The sequence below is a fragment of the Anopheles funestus genome, chromosome 3RL (assembly GCF_943734845.2).
Source record: "Anopheles funestus chromosome 3RL, idAnoFuneDA-416_04, whole genome shotgun sequence".
Taxonomy (NCBI): Eukaryota; Metazoa; Arthropoda; class Insecta; order Diptera; family Culicidae; genus Anopheles; species Anopheles funestus.
In genome coordinates this window covers 62,490,445-62,510,168 of record NC_064599.1, presented here as the reverse complement: position 1 = coordinate 62,510,168, position 19,724 = coordinate 62,490,445, and the positions used below count along the sequence as shown (strand labels likewise).

Here is a 19,724-nt window from a genome sequence, read left to right as displayed (position 1 = left end):
GCGCACTTATACTGACACTAGAACTACCAAGCGTTTTAAGCGTTTTTCTTTCGTGGTTAATTTTTAACCAATTTCGAAGCGTTGAAGTATATTTTATTGTTCATTGGAAATCGTACTTCTTCTTCTTCTTCTTCTTGGCTTAACGACCTTACAGGTCACGCCGGCCATTTCTGGCTTACTAGACTTATTTTACCACGTAGCCGGATAGTCAGTCCTTGCTACGGGGGAACGGTCCGGATGGGATTTGAACCCGGTCCGGCCGTGTGGACTGGCGCCGTTTATCACATGCACCACCGGACTGCCCCTCGTACTATAGAATGTATATGTAAAATTCATGCTTCAACTACCTTTGCTTAACTTCAAAAAATAATGTGATGAAAATTAAGCGTGTTCCAGCGAAAATGACTGGTCCGGTAGTTCTAGTGCTAATAATGTCTTTGCTGACAGGTCATTCCTTAAACCAATTTCATTGGCTTTCATCGTCTATTATTTGCTGCTGACCACATCTTTCATTTTTTATCACTACAGCTACTTGGTGGTGATTCCCATTATTCGGACTTCACCATTTGATGTCAGCTAAAAGAAGGCCATCTTAATGAGACAATCCTTTAGAACATGCCGGTTCAATTTAGTTTGTTTCGCTCCACACGAAAAAGCTTGTTCGTGTTATTTTTCCACCCGCCCGAAAAACGCGCTACTTCCATTTTGTCCATGAACGGGAAATTGTGAACAGTTCTGGTTTTCGTTTGGCAATCCATCGCCCAAAAAAGAAAGACCATGAAATAAATCCACTCAGCAACCCCAAGTGGGGTGGAGAAAAAATCGAAAAAAACAAGTAGAACATTCTCTTAGCTTCGTCCACTGACAGACACACCGTATCAAAAACCATAAAATGATCCCAAGGATATGGCCAAGCAGTTTCACTCCATTAGGACATTTTTCTTCCCGGTGTGTGTGTGTGTGTGTCTGTGTGTGCGAATGGACCAAATTCCTCCGGCAAACTCATTGCTCATCGCACCATTCATCACGGGCACAGAACACGGTTAGAATCGTTGCCGCCGGGCTAAAGTGGAACGTTCAAACGAAGCGTAAAATTTCGTCCTTCTTCTGCAAGCATCACCTTGCCAATGTCTTCCAAATTCGTCCTTGTCCGATAGTGTGTGTGTCTTTGCTGCCGATGCTTTTCACTTTCAATCGCAAAAGCTCACACAGATGCTTTACCAGCTGGGTCGCCTTGTTTGAGGGTTGATAAATGGTTTGAAAATGATTTTCCAGAACCGGTCACTCCAGGACAGTGTTGGTGTGCGACACAAAAGCAACGTTTCGCTTAAATCTTCTTACACCGACCTTTCCTTCAAAGAAACGCACGGCATCGAGCGCCTTTCACGCGAATCTTGCTGTTTGTGAAATTTTCGGGCCACAAACAATTTTCGGCAACGAAACATTAATTCATTTTAGTCGCCTTTGAAACTCCATCAAGCATTCTCTCGTGGCACAACAACAAAACAGTGCCGCAATCCGGTTTAGAGCCTTTTCGCTTTAAACGGAGAACAAAAACCCACACGGCTAAACTGGGCTGAAGCGCCTTCTAATGATCGTCGTGAGATTTTAATGCGTTATCCCATCGGTGAAGAATAGGTTTTTTTGCTGCACAAACAAAAAAACAACCCACTGGAAAAACGCATTCACTAACATTTTGCCTACAAAAAAAAAACGATGAGCTTCCCGTTGAATAACAAACTTAGCACCCGCATTGGACAATCTTTCCCGATGTAACCTTTTTTTTCTTTCTTCGCATCAATTATAGATGAACTAACGAGCGGCACCATTGGCAAATAAACCGTTTCTGAATTATTGATTTCTTGGGCAAAAGGGGCGATTGAGCTGGGTTTTTTTTTGGTAGCTTGATTTTATATATTTTTACTCCATTGTTATCCAGCATCAAATCAAAACCAGACCATTCTGAAGAATAATGGAAAAAAGGGAAATTCGACAAACAACAACAATATCCCGAAGTCGGTAGTCTCTCGACCCAGGATTTGCCCTTTCTTTTGTGGCGGTACGCGAACCGTACAGCCCTATTGTTAAACCTTTGGTCGAACTTCGATGCGTTAGCGTTACGAAAATTGCTCCCGGTGGTTAGGTGGGTCAACATTTGTGCCGAATCTGTCCCCAATATTTCCCCCCAAAACCGCTCACGGACTCCGGCCGATTACCGGACCGAAGCTGCATGATTGTCGTCTGGAGAATTTTAAAACCCTGCTTTAAAGCTTTAACCCCCTTCTCGAGCTGAGGTTCGCAGTCCCAAGAAAAAAGGAGAACGCTTAAATAAACGAATTGGTTCTGGCAGTGTGTAATTCATCGAATAAATTGAATATTGGAAACCGTAAAGCCGAAGAGGTTGCCAGGTTTAATGAAAATTTAATTTCTGATTACCTTTCGTTTCCATTTCTTACTTTCATGACAATCATTGTATTCAACAAAACAGAAAGAGATTTTAGAAAGTTGTTAGATGATTTGTAAAATTTTAATGACTGTCGGCATGAACTACAGGATTTTGAATTTCTACAGTGTGCTTTAGTGATGTTCAATCGTGATGCATACTGAATAAGACTTAATGAGTGATTTATGTTTTATTTGTGAGGGAATAAATTTAAATCAGCTTGAAGAGTTTTTATAGCTCAATTGCTGGCAAACTCATGGGTCATACGATTAATTTTATGGCACGACCGGGAGTCGGGTGCAGCAAAATCTGAATCGACTCCGACCCGTGGGTCGACCCGCCCACCAATAACTTCTAGTGATATAAACTCAAGAATGAGTTAGATTGGGATTTAAGTCTTCATGTTCATGAGTAACTCACTCATCTATTTCAATAATTCTTGAGTATTAAATTTACAGTCCGAAGAAAGGGCTTTTCCAAGGAGCTCCTTCATGCTTGGATCATATAGAACCCTTATATTACGATATAGGCTCCTGTACTCACATACGCTTCTGAAACATGGAAAACTGACGAAACCCTCACAATCGCATTCCAGACGAAGATATTCAGAAGATCCTCAGGTTATTCTATTTTTAGTATTTCTATCCTCAAGATATTATTACGTAAGTGGTTAAAATTGATGTTCCGAACAAAATGACTTTTAGGTCGTTTTAATGTTAAATTAGAATTAATTAGTAGTAAGAAGTTTGAGTAAGAAGTGAGATCTCCTGTTGGGTGTGCTAAGTACCTCCTAATAATAGGATCTACCGAAGAGTTTTAAGAGAAATGAGACTGTTAGAGAAATGCGAGAAAAAAAGAAAAATAATCGCCGAATTTTCCCCAAGACCAAGACTCGTATTGCAACACTTTAAACAGCGAGTTGAAGAGTTAACTCACTAGTGTGAATCACTCACTCCGATTTAATTCATTAAAGTGAGTTGTTTTTCTAATCAACTAGGTGCATTAGAACGACATTTGAATGAACCCCTCAGTTTTGTTTGGTTTGTAAACAATTCCCAATAAAATATGTAAATTAACAAAGGTAAATACACTTCACCAACAGATAGTAAGGGTGTGCCCTAGGTTCCCTTCGATTCGTATTGATCACTTTTTAAGTGGTTCATTTTACAGACTAATTTACTAACTGATTCATAGCCTCTGATGAACTTTTAAGTGTATTTATCGATACGCCAATACTGAAACTCCTACACCATTGGCCCATTGCGACCAAAGAGCCCCAACATTAAAGCAAACAGGGCCCGAGCGAACACACAAGCCGAACAATGGTAAGGAACCGGCAAACAAGCATCGGCATTATCCCATCATGCACGTGTGGCTCTTAATTATCACTTTGCTTTTTGGTTATGATTGTGGAAAGCGACACGGCTAGGGACGGAGTATTTTTCGACGGCCTGAAAGTACTTTAATTATTATTGTTATTACTATTAACATCAACCACTGCCAAGGCCATTTCGATGGCTGGCAGTGCCGCATTTAATGTGCTTCGAAGCATTACCATAACCGAACACACTGCCGCCAGTATGAAGCTGGTTTCATTTTCCGACGTCGTTATGTCACGATAAACATTACCGTTATCAAACATTGATTATTATCGGTGAAATGGCACACTCCGGATGGGGTCCCTATCAGCATCAATCAGGGATGTGATGGGAAAAAAGGAACGCCAACGGAAAAAGAGCATGAAACATTAACGTACTGCTGGAGCTAAAGCCGAACACTGCGACACGACTGATTGAGAGTGTTTCCTCTTTAAAGGTGTCGTCGGCTTGCTTTAAAGAAAGAAAAATAAAACTGAAGAAAACTCTGTGCTTTTTCTCAAATATTCTCCCACACAAGGAGAAGACATACACAGTTCATGAACAAAACGCCAGTCTGTTCAGTCAGTTCGCCATTCGCTTCTATCTCGAGATGAGATCTATTCATTCTCCTTCTCGCACCCGGTTTTGGGCCCGTTTTGTCAGCTGTAGGTTGGTAATTTCTGATCGATTTCTAATGAAAACATCAGTCAGAAAAAGAAGAGAAAAGAAAGAAAAAGCTTCTCGAAAAAGTAAAGCAAAATACACTCATCGAAACACAGTTTGATGGTTTCGTGGAAAAAAAACGCTTTGGAAAGCGACAGCAGTAACATCTTTCGTTAATAATTTCCGGCACCTTCATTAATAATTTGGTGCGATGCGGTAAATGTTTTTAAACAACGCAACATGAGCAACGTCAATAAGCGGTTGGAGGGGTAAAAGAAAGGAACAACGAAATCCGGTTCGGTGCAAGACACATAGTAACGAAATCAATTTCTCATTAAGCGATATTTGGAACATGGCTTATAGCGTTCTACATCACGCCAGGATGACGGCTGGCTAAATATTAAACAACGAAAGCTTCATAGATTTCTAGGTAATATGCTCACAGCATATTAAAGTTTCGACACGTTCTATATTGTGTCCATATTGAGCATCATTGCGGGTTAAAGATAATAATTTTATCAAAAGAAAGCAAAAGAAGAGCAAAAGAAATGCAAAAAGAAAGCAAAATAAAATGTAATAAAATGAAATGAAAAGAGATTATTATTGCAACGAAAAACTTTTCCTATGGGTAACAGTTACAAAACACGCCTAATTAAGAGCTTTGTAAGATACTAATAATAGTAAAATCACACTTAAAAATGCAGTCCAATAACGCTCGCCACTAAATAAACTCATCCACACAAATGAATCCACCGAACATCTTGAGACGTTCGCCGTTCGTTTTGAAAGAAAGCCAATTTTGTACCCGGTGAATGCACATCAAAGAAAGGAATTGCAATAACGAAAAAACAGCAGCAGTACACAACTTTGTAATCTATTTTCTTTTTCCCTGTTGGGAGGATCCCGGTTAGGTGCATCATATCCTTTTGCAAGTGGCAACTCATTACAAAACTTAATCTACTTCCAAGACGTATCTTGCTGGCTTCCGTTGGTGGCTTTTTTCTTTATCCTCTTGCCGTTTTGTTTGTTTTTCTCTTTTTGCTGCTGCCCCACAAGTGTCTGCCTTCGGGCGCTTCGGTAACATTTGATGTTGATTAGCTTTTTTAACTTGCTCTCGTACAAGATGGCAATAGCAGCCGTGTGTGTGTGTGTGGGCGATGCAAGTCAATTTTCTTGACAGTCTTGCTGCGTTAATGACATCCATGCCATCCCCGTCAAGATGGGGAAGTTACGCTGAAAACCCTGACCGAGAGAAATCTCGACCACAGCTAGAACGTTACGAGATGATGCAACGAACGTATCTTCAGTTTATTATTTTGTGGGAGCTGAACATTGCTCTTGAAATGAACATATAACTTCTAAGCATGACAGGTTCCTTTTTTCTATAAAACTGAGTCTTGCTTTATTTTGTAGCTTCACCTAACCTCTTTAACCTCTTCAATATTTCTCAAACAACATGTAAATATTCCGAAGTGCTTTAATATCAAATAGCTACATTTGTACCTCCACACACACAATGTTTACATTTGTAAGTGATTTACTTAAACCATAAAGTGAATCTACTCACAAGCTAATTTTGAATTCTCTTTCTAATGAGGGAAATTCCACACATCAAAGGCAAACGATTGCTTTAAGTAGCAGATAAACAACTTAGTGTGATGAGTGACGAGTTCTTCTTGCGTATACGCTGATATCCACCGAAGCATACGGAGTGGTAACATGCAGCCACCCCGCACAAGGATGAGATTAAATCCTCCCGCCTTATACCATCCAGAGCATTCCAGGAAATATCCTACGCGAAAAAAACAACTCAACTCCCTGCGGGAAACGACACACCGATAAATGTCGACACAGGGTTGACGGGCGGGGCCGTCGAACTGTTCGCCTTAAATGTTGGAAGGAAACACTTCTGGGGAAAAACCCCAACATTACACCGAAGATAACGACGATTATGACCGCCGGGCCTCCGTGCCGCCCCCCCGGGGGAAAGCGTCGGGCAAACCATAAATCTTCCCCATAATCGATCAGAGATCTCACTTAATCGATGGTTACAGGAGTTTGGTGTTCGGTGGTTGGGTTGGGCAACAGCAACGTTCCGGAGGCGTTTGTTTAAGCAGTTGCTCGACAAAGGAAAAGGCGGCATGATTTGTAGGTTGTGGCACAAAAAGTTCGCTTTCTGGTGCTGGTCCGTACACACTGTCAACCTATTTCAATTTTCCCCAGGTTTGGATCGATCCAATGCCATGTAGGATGTAGGACACGACGATGTAGTTAGGGGTGTTAGATTCTAGGAAGGCGTTGTGACAATCTGCATAAAGAAGAATTTAATATCGCTATTTGTGGAGAGCCGGCACAAACAATTTTGTTGACGAAACGAAACTTTAAATTCGCTTCTTGTGCAGTTGTTTTCAAAACTGTTGCCCTTAAAATTTTCCGAAAAGACATCCCAAAGCTCAGGCAATATCACCCAATGAAACATTGTGAAAGCTAACAACTTTACAACTGACGTCGCATAAAAGTCCTATAAAATAATCGTGAATTTGTCCCAGCTATGAGAAGTTACTCTTAAGCATCCGGTCCTCAAGAAACTGCCAAAACTCCCCAAGAAAAATGCTGGAACTCAAGATTCATATCAAAGCTAACCTTTTTTTTTTTTTTTTGGTTCAGATCCATTTTCTTCTAGACGACGAAAACGGTGTGCAGGAACGTTACCGACACAGTTGCCGTTGTCGCAGCGGAACGTCAAGATGCCGTTTCCGGTGGTGCTCATAATAGACAGAACCTAATACTTGGAACTTCTGGAGTCTGGACGAGTTAGTTTTTGCCCTCCAAAATAGAACGAATATTAAACCGTACCGACCTTCATCCAACTTCTTGGTAACCGGAGGGGAAAAAAAACCTCAATAAGCTTCGTGACTCTGCTTTTACCAAACACTTTTCCGGAGCCTGTTTTTTCTCCTTTCTGTGTGAAGGCAACAGTCTGGATGAAGGAACGTTCTACGAATAGGCTTGGAATGAACAGCACATTTAAGCAAAAAAAAAACACGAAATTGCATAGTTATTGTACCACTGGTACGGAGAAATCCTTACCAACGAGTAGCTCTGCCTTCCACAAAAAGGAAAGTAATAGCTCGCCTTTTTTTGGGATGCCAAAAATATATATAATAAAAAAAAACAGACAAGTTGCCTTTGTACCAAACGCAGGAGAAAGATGCAAACGCAAACGCGTTCGATGCTTGCGGACTGCTACGTACCGAATGGGAAACTATCCAGCAGCAGTAGCTGGCATACATAACAAAGTAATGAAGAAAAAAACAACTAAAGCGTTCAGATTATTAATGTTTCACTAGGAATTCCTACGTTTTTCGTCGTGCCCGGCATGGTGCAACACTGCACTCGAGACTGGGATGAAGAAAATTTGCCTTGTCTAGCTGCCCGAGCGCAAGTGTATTTCATCGTAGATCATAATATTTTTGCGAGTTGAACAACAGTGGCTTTACTAGCTACACACCATCCTCATCATCATCACCATCGTCCATTGGTTTTTGAGAGCGTGCCTGAATATTAGGACCAATTTATCTTGCTTGCACTTGAAAGGATGTATTAATTTAGTCCAAAAGGGGTACGAACTAGGTTTTGCAACTGAATGGTATTTTTACTGTGACACTTTTCCCGCACACCCGCTCGTGTGCAAAGCAGTGCAAGTTGCGGAATGGAATTAATTAAGCAAGAAATTTTAATGCACAATTGTGAACGGTTTGGTATAATGAAATTTTGAGAAATTATTCAATTTAAAACAATCTTACCTGAAAAAGCTTTTTTCTCCTCCTACCCCGACTGGTAACGATCGATTCTAAAAGAAACGAGATAAGGAAAACAAAGGTAGAAAAAAACATTAGTAGGAAAATTTTACTCATCTCTACCGAACTGATGTAAGCAACGGTGCAAAAGGATATTGAAATTTATCAACCCATTTGCATCGTAAATTAATGAAGTAGAAAACATTATCTCGCTCCAAACCTACCGGAACCGTGTGATCGAACACTATTCCAGTTAATTTCCCACAGGAAAGTGGAAAACGTGATATAAAGCTCAGATCAGATAAGATGCGGTTGACGGTTGCATTATTGATGCATTCGCTTGTTTACAGGGTTTGCGAGATGAAATTGTGATCCAATTAGGTATTTCATTATTTTTCAGTTTCACATGGAAACTAATGTGGAATGTGCAATGTAACTTTTTTAAGCTTTTTCTATGTAAAAAGTATTTTTGAAAAAAAAAAAAAATTATCTGGGTATTTTTTTTAGTTTGGACACACTTGGAAATTGTTTTGACGTGTCGTATGTGTCAGTTGGGAAAGTTTTGATTAGTTTCAATTTGTATATGTTCTACAAAAATTAGAAATCTACTACTGAACACTTTACTTTAAATCACATCGAATATAGAAATTGTATCAATTTTCCTTCTTATACACGAAACAATGCAATGCATTCATCAGGATGTTTTATCTCATATCACGGATACTTCTTATTCTGCTACTATTTTTCATCGAATGTGGTGTGGCCTGCTACGTTAAGGAAAATTTAACCTCTTCATACTTCTTCCAAGGCTCAATCACTCTCTCCAGGTTACTTTTACTACTAGTGCATGCTACTACTACCAAGATCTGTGCTCGTGACAGCTCCATTCCGGTTTGCGCACTAGCACTTCTGAACTTTTCAACATTAGCAGAGCAATCTTTCTACAGAATAATTTTTATTTTGAAAAAAAGATCAAATGAATAGGAAATATTTAAGATCTATAATTATAAATTCTAATATTCTTTATAAAGAGTCGAAAAATGGCTCCAACTTTCTCACTTGAAAACCCTGTAAATAATACTTCTGTCAAAATAAAACTGATCGCAAAACGTTGTTTTAACAATGTTGTGTTAAAAGTAAATTCAATTACGAAATGCACCAGGAACTTCGGTGCACTTGCAACCCAGAAAGATGATGAATAAAATGTTTCCTGTTTTTATTAGTGTTTCTTTGTGTTTTAATTGTGATGTTGTCACATTTTCTACTCACCAAAACTTATTCTCGGCGGTGCCGTATAGTCCTCGTCGAACTCGAGCTCCGTTTTCACGAGATTTTCAATATTCAGCTGGCATTCCTGGGAAATAAAACAACCCAACGAACAGCAAAGTTAGCGCCGCTTCAAGCATCTATCCCGTTGGTTTTTGCTTCACAACACTTACCTCCATGTTTTTGAAATCCCACTTGCTGATGGACTTGCTTTTGCACAGCCGTATCCGGTCCCAGCATTTGCACTTCCGATTGACAATCTCGCAACCGGGTTCGATCAGCACGGTTTCCGGACAGTCGTTCTCACCCGGCCGATCCCCATCGAGACTCGTCGGTGGTACGTCTGCAGTGCGAGAGGAAACAAAATGGCGCATAGAAATTCATTAAAAAGAGAAACAAACAAAACAACCGATACACCGCTGACCGTGGAAAGATTGTTGCCCCTCAACCCACTGGAAGGTGAATGATGGTGCGAAAACAAAATGGCGCGGGGGTGCGAGAAAAAGAGGAAAGAAAACAAAAATGCATTCGCACACGTTTGTTTTGTTGCCTTTTTCTTTTGCCAACGACACCACTACACTTTAGAACACCGGCCTCCTTGCACGGGACACAGACAACCGGATTTAATTGAGGCCCCGAAGGAGTTTTCCATCCCCAACGCTGTGTGCAAACGAGAGTGCCTGACAGATTCCTCTAAATAAAAGTAAAGTCGTAGCCGTTTTCTTTTGCTTGCTTTTGGTCTCTCTTTCCGTTACTTCTTTCTTCGTACACCCTTTGCGAATAGTTTCGAGCGCATCTTTTAGCTCAGTTTAACCACTTTCGTACACACAGGGTATGAAATAGGGGACCGACCGAAACGGAAAGCCAAACGAATAAATTCCCCTCGTACTCTAGAGATAAAGGGAGCGGAAGTTTTGCAAAAGTAAGATTCTTTGGAAAATGACATCCTTTTATTTGGTGCCGCTGGTTCCTAATGAAAGGAAATGTTCCGGAAGCTGCAAGCGGCCTCTCGTACACGTTAGCCGTGAAATAGAATGCATTTCGATATCGGTATGCAAGAATGTGCACGAAGCTTATGCAAATCAGTTGCGCCGAAGAGTTTATGCGCCGCTGCTTCATTCGATTTCAATGTTTCGTTGAAAAAACAAATTAGAGATGGATTGGAAAAGTTTTCCCGGATGTGTCTTTTGTGTTTTTTAAATAACAAACATTTAATTTTAGTTACTGTTTTCCACTGCTTTTTGAAGGTTTTGTAGTGGCAAATAACGGAAGCTTGCCTTATTTATCTTAGTTTAAAAAAAAAACAACTCACCCAACAAATTGTCATTTTACCATTTTGAAAGATAAATTGACATCCCGGGCTGTTATTGATCACTGACAATCAAGATAAATCAATTCAAATAAAATCGACCCACCCATCACCGGGTGCTTCCGTTGTTTGCGTTCTTGTGAATGCGGACTTGCTTTAGGTTGTGTGGTGGCTTCGCTGACTAAATCTACCCACGATGATATGAGGAAACAAATATTTGCAGGCTTTGCTTCGTTTGCAAAATAAAAACACAACCTCATGCTCATTGGTGTCTTCATACCGTATGCGATGAACCACCAATTTATCAACATTTGGACGGCGACGGAGACTCTGTGTTTTGTTTTGAGAAGTATCCCCCCAAAAAAAATATAACTGGAAGGAAAATCAGCCTCCATCAAAAAAAGGCTGCGATGCAATAAGGCGAAAACAGTCACAAACAATTCGGGAGCAAATAATGGAAAGATCTTGCCGTCGAAAGCTCGAACGATACAGCTCCTGAACACAAGCGCCTGAAGATTGTCTTTGCAAACATGGGCTCTTTATTTCTTTCATTCGTTTGTGGTGTTTGTCCTGTGAGTGTTTATCGTATGAACTCACTTCCGGCTTCAAAGGGCGGCTTGTTTGTATTATATATAGAAAATAAAACATTAGATCAAATACTGATCCTTATTGATCTTTTCTTAAGAAATTGCTCGAACCGTACCGTTTCCACCCATGTTTGGCTATTTGTTTATTTTAACCTCTGCCACTTATGAATCTCATGATCTGTTTCTTATAAGTCCTCTTATACTTTCTGCACGCAACAGAAAACGCAATCAAAATCAATTTTACTTTGTACCCGGATTGCAGAAATAAAAGCCACCATTGTGAGACACGTATCACCAATCAACAAATTTACCAGTCACGTTTTTCCTGGAACACTGCATCTTATTTCTTTTTATAAGCTTACGGCGTGGGGGGAAGAAAAAAAAGAATCGCACAAGACACACGCATCGAGCAAACAATTCTGGTTCGGAAGTGGCACCCTTCTATACCCCAAACCGATAGCGGGGGGTTTGAACTTTTCTGTTGCCTTTTCAAAGCCAAAAAAGGGTAGAAGGAAAGGTAATCCTGCTACAAATTTGTGTATGCGGAAAATTGATGTAGCACGAGCAGACTTTTTTGATTCAGCTCGTGTTCGAAATTCCGACCGATTATTTGCCTGCGTCCTGAGGTTTCTGGCTTAAAACCGTTTCGATCTAATGCAAATTTATAGTCCCTTTTTTTCACTTCACTCCATTTACGTGTTTTCTGCCAGTTCCGTTACCCGGTTCTTCGTGCCACACGCACACACGCTCCTGTTTATTGCGATGAGCCTATTTTGAGACGGTCTTTCATCTATCGAGCGACAGCATTCTAACATTTTCAACCCGTTCAACCTCAGGGTCTCTATCTGAAACCGGGTTTTCTCCGAGTCTAAGCTGTTACTCCCCCCCCCCCCCCCATTATGCCACCCTTTTCCTTACCCAATTTGTATCAAACGAGCATTGCGGATCAAGCGCACAAGGTAACAGCATTCGGCTAGAGAAATGCGAATGGGAAATGTATGTAAACGATGATGAAAAATCACCCAATCAACGAGTTTGACTACAAAAGAAAAGGATTCGGTTTTGCTTATGGCAGGTGGAATGGGAAGGATGTGTAGAAACATACACAACCTAATCGGTGCAACGATGCTTAAAAGTTCTAGCGAATTTTCATGTTAAATTTCTTTAAAGGAAAAATAGAAGCCAATTTATGATATTAAAAGAATCATTTTGATTCTGGAAAGAGGTAAATTACAGAACAAATTGAAAAAAAGGTTGAAATTGAGGCGTAGGTAGTAAACTACGAATGACCAGGCGTCTCCATCAGGAAAGAAACTCTTTATCTAGCTTTGTTTAATAAAAATACGATGCTATTAACACGTAGCATTAACACATATTTCAAACAATTTTGTTTTCAAAGTTCAATAATCAGGCTTTCTCGTAACACAACCTATTTGATTATATTCTCATGTGCGGTAATCTAAATACAACCAGGCGTCTCCATCAGAAAAAGCTAGACGGATAGCTTTGTTTTAGAACGATATAATGCGATTAATATGACAAGAAGCACATATATCGCACAGAGTTCTACTTGAAAGCTCAATAATCCGTCTTTCCCGTATTATAATACAGAATAGTAGATTTTAATCCCAATTTTAAAAAATCTAAAAATGACCAGGCGGCTCCATCGGAAAAGTAGATAAACAGTTCGTTTTTTAAGGTAGTATTATGAAATAAATATATCAAAGATAGCTTAATTTAAACTATAAACTAGGTTTAAAATACATGTTTTTTTAATATCAAGTTAATTTAAATTTTACCGATTTCTGTGACAAACTCAAAAATACCATGCGTCTCCATCACATTAGAAGATTTTTTGTTGGATTCCAAAGCAAAATATCGTTTTATTCATATAAAAAACCCTTTCTCTAAACAATTTTTTTCCAATTGAAGCTGGTAGAAAGCTTCTCCCACAAAATTAAAACCATACCATATACGATAGCATATTACGCTAATGTGGGCTCCAGCCCTGACTGAAACGCATGAGATTATCCTAAAACCAAAACATTGGTAGTAGGGTCGGTTTGAAATTGAATTGGTTTGTATGTCCTCGCCACAGGCTAAATCGTGTGCTGGCTACAGTGTAAAAGCAACGAGAGATTTTACGGATACGGGTCAAGTTAGGCGGATTTTATCATCCCACATCTACCATATATATCGTTATCTTTTGAAACCTCCACCCTAAAAAAAGCACAATCTGATCCAATCTTGATTACAAGTTAACTCAATCTCGGAACGATTTCTTCCTTTCCTTTGGGACTCCCACGATTTTAATTCTTTTTTCATACATATCTACTTTTTATTGTATTTCTCATCATTGTTCTGGTGAATGAAGCTTAAAATAAATAAAAAAACATGATTGTTTCAAGTATTCTATGAATGCAAATTTATATGCTTTTGTTTAATATTGATTTGCAATGAACATTTCAAAATATGTTCTAACATCAATATGTTTCTAACATCTACTTTATTGTGTTTTATCTTCATTTTACCAACCGAACCCTGTAATGATTACCTTTTCATCATTCGTTTTTTGGTTTTTGCAGGTACTCCTGCCTTCCTACGCATCAAATATTCCAACAAAGGGACTGTATTTTAGAGCAATTCACATTGGAAAATCAAATCAACTCCACTCGCCTATCCTTTCCTAGCCAATAAACCTCGTTGTGCCTGGTCAATCCGATTTGATGGTGAGCATGAACATTTAATAAGGTCACACAAAGTGCCTACAGCTTTTGCGGAACCACCGGTACCGAAAACATTGTACAAATTGGGTTCCATCCGAAACACATATTACAATTTGTATCTTGTGGTTACAAATATGGCCAATCGAAATCGAAACCTGTTTGCTCGTGGAATGGTATGGGGGGGCGGCGATGGCAAACGGATGGGCGTGATTTCATATTATGGAAATTCCATTATCGTGGGTTGGAGACCATCGATGAACAATCATAGGCTTTAATATTCTTAATTGTTAAGTACGATTGGATTACATTGCTTATGTGTGAGGTGGAAAAATCGCATTCCATTGTAATCGATTATTAAAACGTGTGATGTAAATTAGTTAGGAACAAATTTTCATTTCAGGTCATGCAATTTAAAATTAAATTTTGGCGTTTTAATCAAATTAATAACGAAAATGCAGTAGGAGGATTCATTGTTTATTCCAAAACAATATCTCTTTAAGTAAGTAAAAAAAAATATTCTTGTTTTTCTAGTAATAGGGACACCATTCACGTGCCGCTGTATAGTTCATCATGGATCTACATCGCAATGTGTTACCAACGATTCATCGGCCCATTTGCTCGTGAAAGGTGGTCGCACGTGTCATGGTCGACCTCTCCAATGGTCACCAAATCCTTCCGAAAAGGGAGAAAGCAAAGGAAAAGAACATAATCATAGGCGTAACCATAAAATAAGGTAATCTTCTAGCTAACACAGGCATTGTTCCGACGTTACCATGCATAACCTACGTCTTCACAATCGCAAAGAAAGTCAATTTGTTCCCGCATTTAAGAGATCACATTCCAAATCGATTCAACACCTTTGTGTCTTACCAAAAGTGAAAGGAAACGTTGTGTAAGGAAAATTATGGCATGAAGAGAAAATTGAATGAGTGAGCTAGAAAACCTCCCAAAAAAAAAAGAATCCAAAAACGAATGACCAGCGAATATTCGTAAAGCGAGTCGTCGTTTTGCAAGGACGACTCAGCATTCGTCTCGCGCATTCAATTTCCACGAAGCAAACATCCGAACTGTGTGTCTGTGTGTGGATGGAATAAATTTATTCCGGAATCTAATAAATGCTTCGACCGTTTCCGAGAATAACGTTTCGGAAAACATACGCCTCTGACGCTGTGAAGGTGTGGTTGGGTTTTTCAAGCGAAGATTACAATCCATCCCTCGGTGTCATCGGTCGTCAACGACCGACTTGGTAGCGTATTTTTGTGCGGTACGAGCTCGCAAGTACGAAACGGTTTCTCGTGAAGAAGCCAAAAGAGTAAATAAAAGTACAGCATCGCACTACGCGTTGCTTTGTGTCTTTTTAGCTAATGCTTTCTAACCCCCACGGCACGGTGTCGGTGGTGTTTTTGGTAAGGATTCCCCATCATACCGGGCCAGCACTCGATAAAACTTCGAATGGGTTTCGTGCGTCAAGAATTTCGTCCGAATCGAATTTTCCACCGACTGAGACTGATTTCTCACTCGAGTGCAAGATTGTGTGCGGAATGTTAATGAAAACTTTTTTCGTAGCTCGGACGAAGTGTGACATTTTGAGCAACGTATCGTTAATTTTAAAGCATCAATGGACACATTTAAGAAGAAAAATTTTAATGAATCGTTCAGTTGACAACTGCTAGACTTGATTCGTTTTGGATATAGTACATAGCGGTACGTAGTAAAAAGTGCCAGTTCCACGCGACAGGACTGGGTATTAATTCCCATCCGGACAGTCCCCTCGGAGCAAGGACTGACTATCCGGCTACGTGGTAAAAATAAGTCTAGTAAGCCAAAAATGGCCGGAATGACCTTATAGAGGTTGTTAAGACAAAAAGAAGAAGAAGAAGTATTTTTGAAGAATTGACTCACATTATTTTAATTAATTTAACTCAAATTTCTGTTGTTTTTTTTTCTTTTATGAAGAAAGAAGTATTTTGTTAAAGTAATAAATTTTATTTTATTTTTATTTTATTATGATGGATTATTGTTGTATTACCCCCTATTGAGTGAAAGTACGTTTTGCTATTACATAAACTATTTTGTATAATAATTAAATTTTTGTATACTAAAAAATGCTTGACATTTATTGTCCTTCAAAATAATGCTACACGATACTCGTTATGCAAATTTTTGCTATCTTTTCTCATTTTTTTGTAAGTAAGATATCGCTTGATGAATCTAAAAAAATCTTTCTATAGTAGAAGATTCGGAATAGAAATTCAAAAAGCATAATATGATGTGGCCAGAATTATTCATGAACGAATCTTAAAGAACAAAACAATTGCATTCAACAAGCTTATGAGGTCTACCCTCCGTGCTTTTTTTTGGGTAGAAAATTTCATGCATCACATTTGCAATGTTATTTATTGCAAATGTGATGCATGAAATTTTCTATCCAAAAAAAAGCAAAACTGTCTTTTCTATCTGCATATTCAAACGAACCGTCTCTATGCATCACAAAGAAACACGGTACCCAAAAACATTGACAAATCCCACTTTCACTGCTCTCTTTTTACCGAGATAGATTATTTATATCAATTCCAATGACAGAAATGTAAACCCCTTCAGCTAATTATCTTACTAATTCTATGCTTTCAAAATCTCTTACCATTACGCTTTGCTGTTCAACCAATGGCAACATGTTCATGACACGAGCTTCACGAAACTCCCAACTGCTGCGAACATTCAGCAACACATTTTTTTGGGCGTTCTATTTTGGGTTTGAAAGGTAATCTTCAACCGTACCTTCAAAAGCAGTCACACCAAGTCATGGCAGCAGGCAAAAGCTGACTGGTTTTTTTCATGCCATTCAAAAAAAACCCCAAACCCCACACATCACCAAAAACTGATCCCACGTGGGAACAGATGCTGCCCATGCCAGAACCCTTTTCTAACTTTTTGAAGCTTGCGTCGGTAAAGGCGTTTTTTGCTTTGACCATTTGCTTGTATTTTTCCCAGTTTTTATGCAAACAAACGTTGGATTTTTTTTCGCCTGGCTTTTCATCATTTTTCCAGCTTACTTCATATTTCTGTTAAGTAAGCTGATTAAGGGAAAATTGAAAATGTATTCATCCGATTTTTTTGTGTGCATGTGTTTGGTAGCTTGTACAGCTCTCGTTAAGAGAAAGTATTTGCATTTAAGTTACGTACAATGTTGAACGATTTTTCATTTTTGTTGCGTTTAAAACGCATATTGGAAAAGACATATTTATTGAAATTATTTTAAACTTTACTCTTTCCATATAACTGTCATGCGAGGTTTCTCAATATAAACAGCTCGTTTTAAAGTGCTACTAAGCAACATATTTAAAAAAAAAACATCCCAAACTATCCCAAGTGGAATAACGTAACAAAACAATTTGCAGCAAATCTTCATCCATTCTACCGTTTGCTAACCTTTCTAAGAACCATCGGTATCGTCCTGCTGGCTAGAAATGTATGAACAATTTGCTCGCTGCACCATTTTTGGTTCACTGTTTTCCGAAACTCCATTGGTTACCTTCCGTCCTCCACCCTGGAAAACGAAACCCGCCCGAAGGTGTTTCATCAGTGCCATCGCATCGGTGCAAGACCACAGAAATCCAATTTACCCAAACCCCCCACTATACGACATCACCACCACCACCACTGTACCTGTCCAACTTTGCATCCAGTTTGAAAAGTGGCTGAATTTTCTCAGACAATTTTCCCACCACAGTCTCCAAATCCGAAATGCGCCTCTGTACTCTGTCCATAAGGAGATTTTTTTTCTTCCTCGTTTTGATATTCTGGGCAATCCTTGGAGAATGAAAATGAAACTGATATCGCACTGAAGCTGCGGTACTTCCTCTTCCTGGCACCCTCAATATGGTAGAACCTTTCGGATTCGGAATAAGCTGCTAGCAGCAGCAACATATTCAACATCGACAGCTAGATTGAGTGGAACAAATTCTGTTTGCCCGTTATTGGGCACGATCGATACTACCTTTCACTTGAAGGTATAACTTTTTTTTGTTCCTCGATCACCATCCAATACAAATCGAATGCACATTCCCACCCAGCAGCCCCGATCAAGCTCAGTCAGATACATTGAATTTATGAACGAGAACTGGTGCTGAAGCCTAGTTGCTTAGATGCTGTATCAGACAGTGACCCTAATGCGGATACACGGTACCTCAGGAGTTCAATGTTCTAAAATATCGTTAACAAATTTGCTTTTTGTACAACTACTACCGATACGCGTGGGAATGGAAGATGGATGTGACTGGTAGAATAAATTCCAGCTGCACACTAGAGGTAGAATGAAATGAGTGGATTTTTTTCTGCTGTCATGAGTGGCTAAAGCGCCATTAAAAAAATATACAACAACCAGCAATAGCACGAATGAACTTTCCCGCTGGCCCACAATGAACATTGCTTCTGAAGGCTGTGGGAAACCACAGGAAACAGATAAAATGGGTTAATCTATCCTGAAAGACAGAGGTGGTCACCTATTCTCTCTTAACTAGTGATGGGAAAAACGGTTCCACAGCCGGATTCAGGGCAGGAGTCTTCCGCCGCTTACAAACAGTTTTGGAACCGGCTCCAAAACTGGAACCGAATCCGAGCCAATGGTTCCGTCACGAACTCCGTAACAGGCTCCGGAATCGACTCCCGAACCGACTCTGGAACTGACACCGCAATCGACTCCGGAACTGACACCGGAACCGACTCCGGAAAGGACTCCGGAACCGACTCCGAAACCGGAACTGATTCTGGAATCGATTCCTGAACCGACTCGGAACCGACTCCGGAACTGACTCCGGAACTGATTCTGGAATCGAATCCGGACCCAACTCTGGAATTGAAACCGCTACCCCCGGAACAGACACCGGAACCGACTCCGGAACCGACTCCGGAACCGACTCCGGAACCGACTCCGGAACCGACTCCGGAACCGACTCCGGAACCGACTCCGGAACCGACTCCGGAACCGACTCCGGATTCGACTCCGGAACCGATTCCGGAATCGACTCCCGAACTGACTCCGGAACCGCCTCCGAAGCCGACTCTGAAACCGACTCCGGTACCGGCTCCGAAACTGGAATCGACTCCGGAATCGATGCTAGTTCCCAACCAACGGCTCCGAAACCGGATTTGAACCAACAATTTCGAAGGCCCAACTAGTGAAAAACAACATGCTTTCACACTCTGCCTAACTAATAATCAAACCTGTCAAAGCGAGAAAACAATCCGGCTTCGGAACTGGCTCCGCAGCCATGGGTGTACTCCGGAGCGCCCATCACTACGCTTCACCCATCCCTTACACGGTTCCCCTTTGCTAAGTTACAATCCAATTTTTCAGTGGACGGTACTGGGCACAACGTTGTCGTGCCGTTTGCTAGGAATACCGGGAAAAGCTACAAGCTACGTGGTCCAGAACTGGTGGTTTTGTGATAAATAAAAGCTTTTACACCCGGAAGGGTACAAAACAGTGGTAGTAACTGCACACCGCTATACAACAAGAAAAAACACCGAACAATAGTTACTCAATGTGCAGTATCTCTTTCAACCTTATGGC

The 19,724-nt window shown here is 40.1% G+C and overlaps 1 protein-coding gene across 10 annotated transcripts in view; it reads right to left on the bottom strand.

Annotated features, from left to right (window-relative positions):
• LOC125767345 (cysteine-rich motor neuron 1 protein) overlaps positions 1–19,724 on the bottom strand; it is a 226,182-nt gene that overhangs the window by 136,712 nt on the left and 69,746 nt on the right. For all 10 annotated transcript variants that reach the window (XM_049433839.1, XM_049433838.1, XM_049433835.1 and 7 more), the window contains exons 4-6: positions 9,704–9,873; positions 9,534–9,618; positions 8,271–8,317 (exon numbers count right to left, since the gene is read on the bottom strand). In XM_049433839.1, coding sequence (XP_049289796.1) covers positions 8,271–8,317; positions 9,534–9,618; positions 9,704–9,873 — 302 coding nt within the window. The remainder of the gene's footprint in view (positions 1–8,270; positions 8,318–9,533; positions 9,619–9,703; positions 9,874–19,724) is intronic.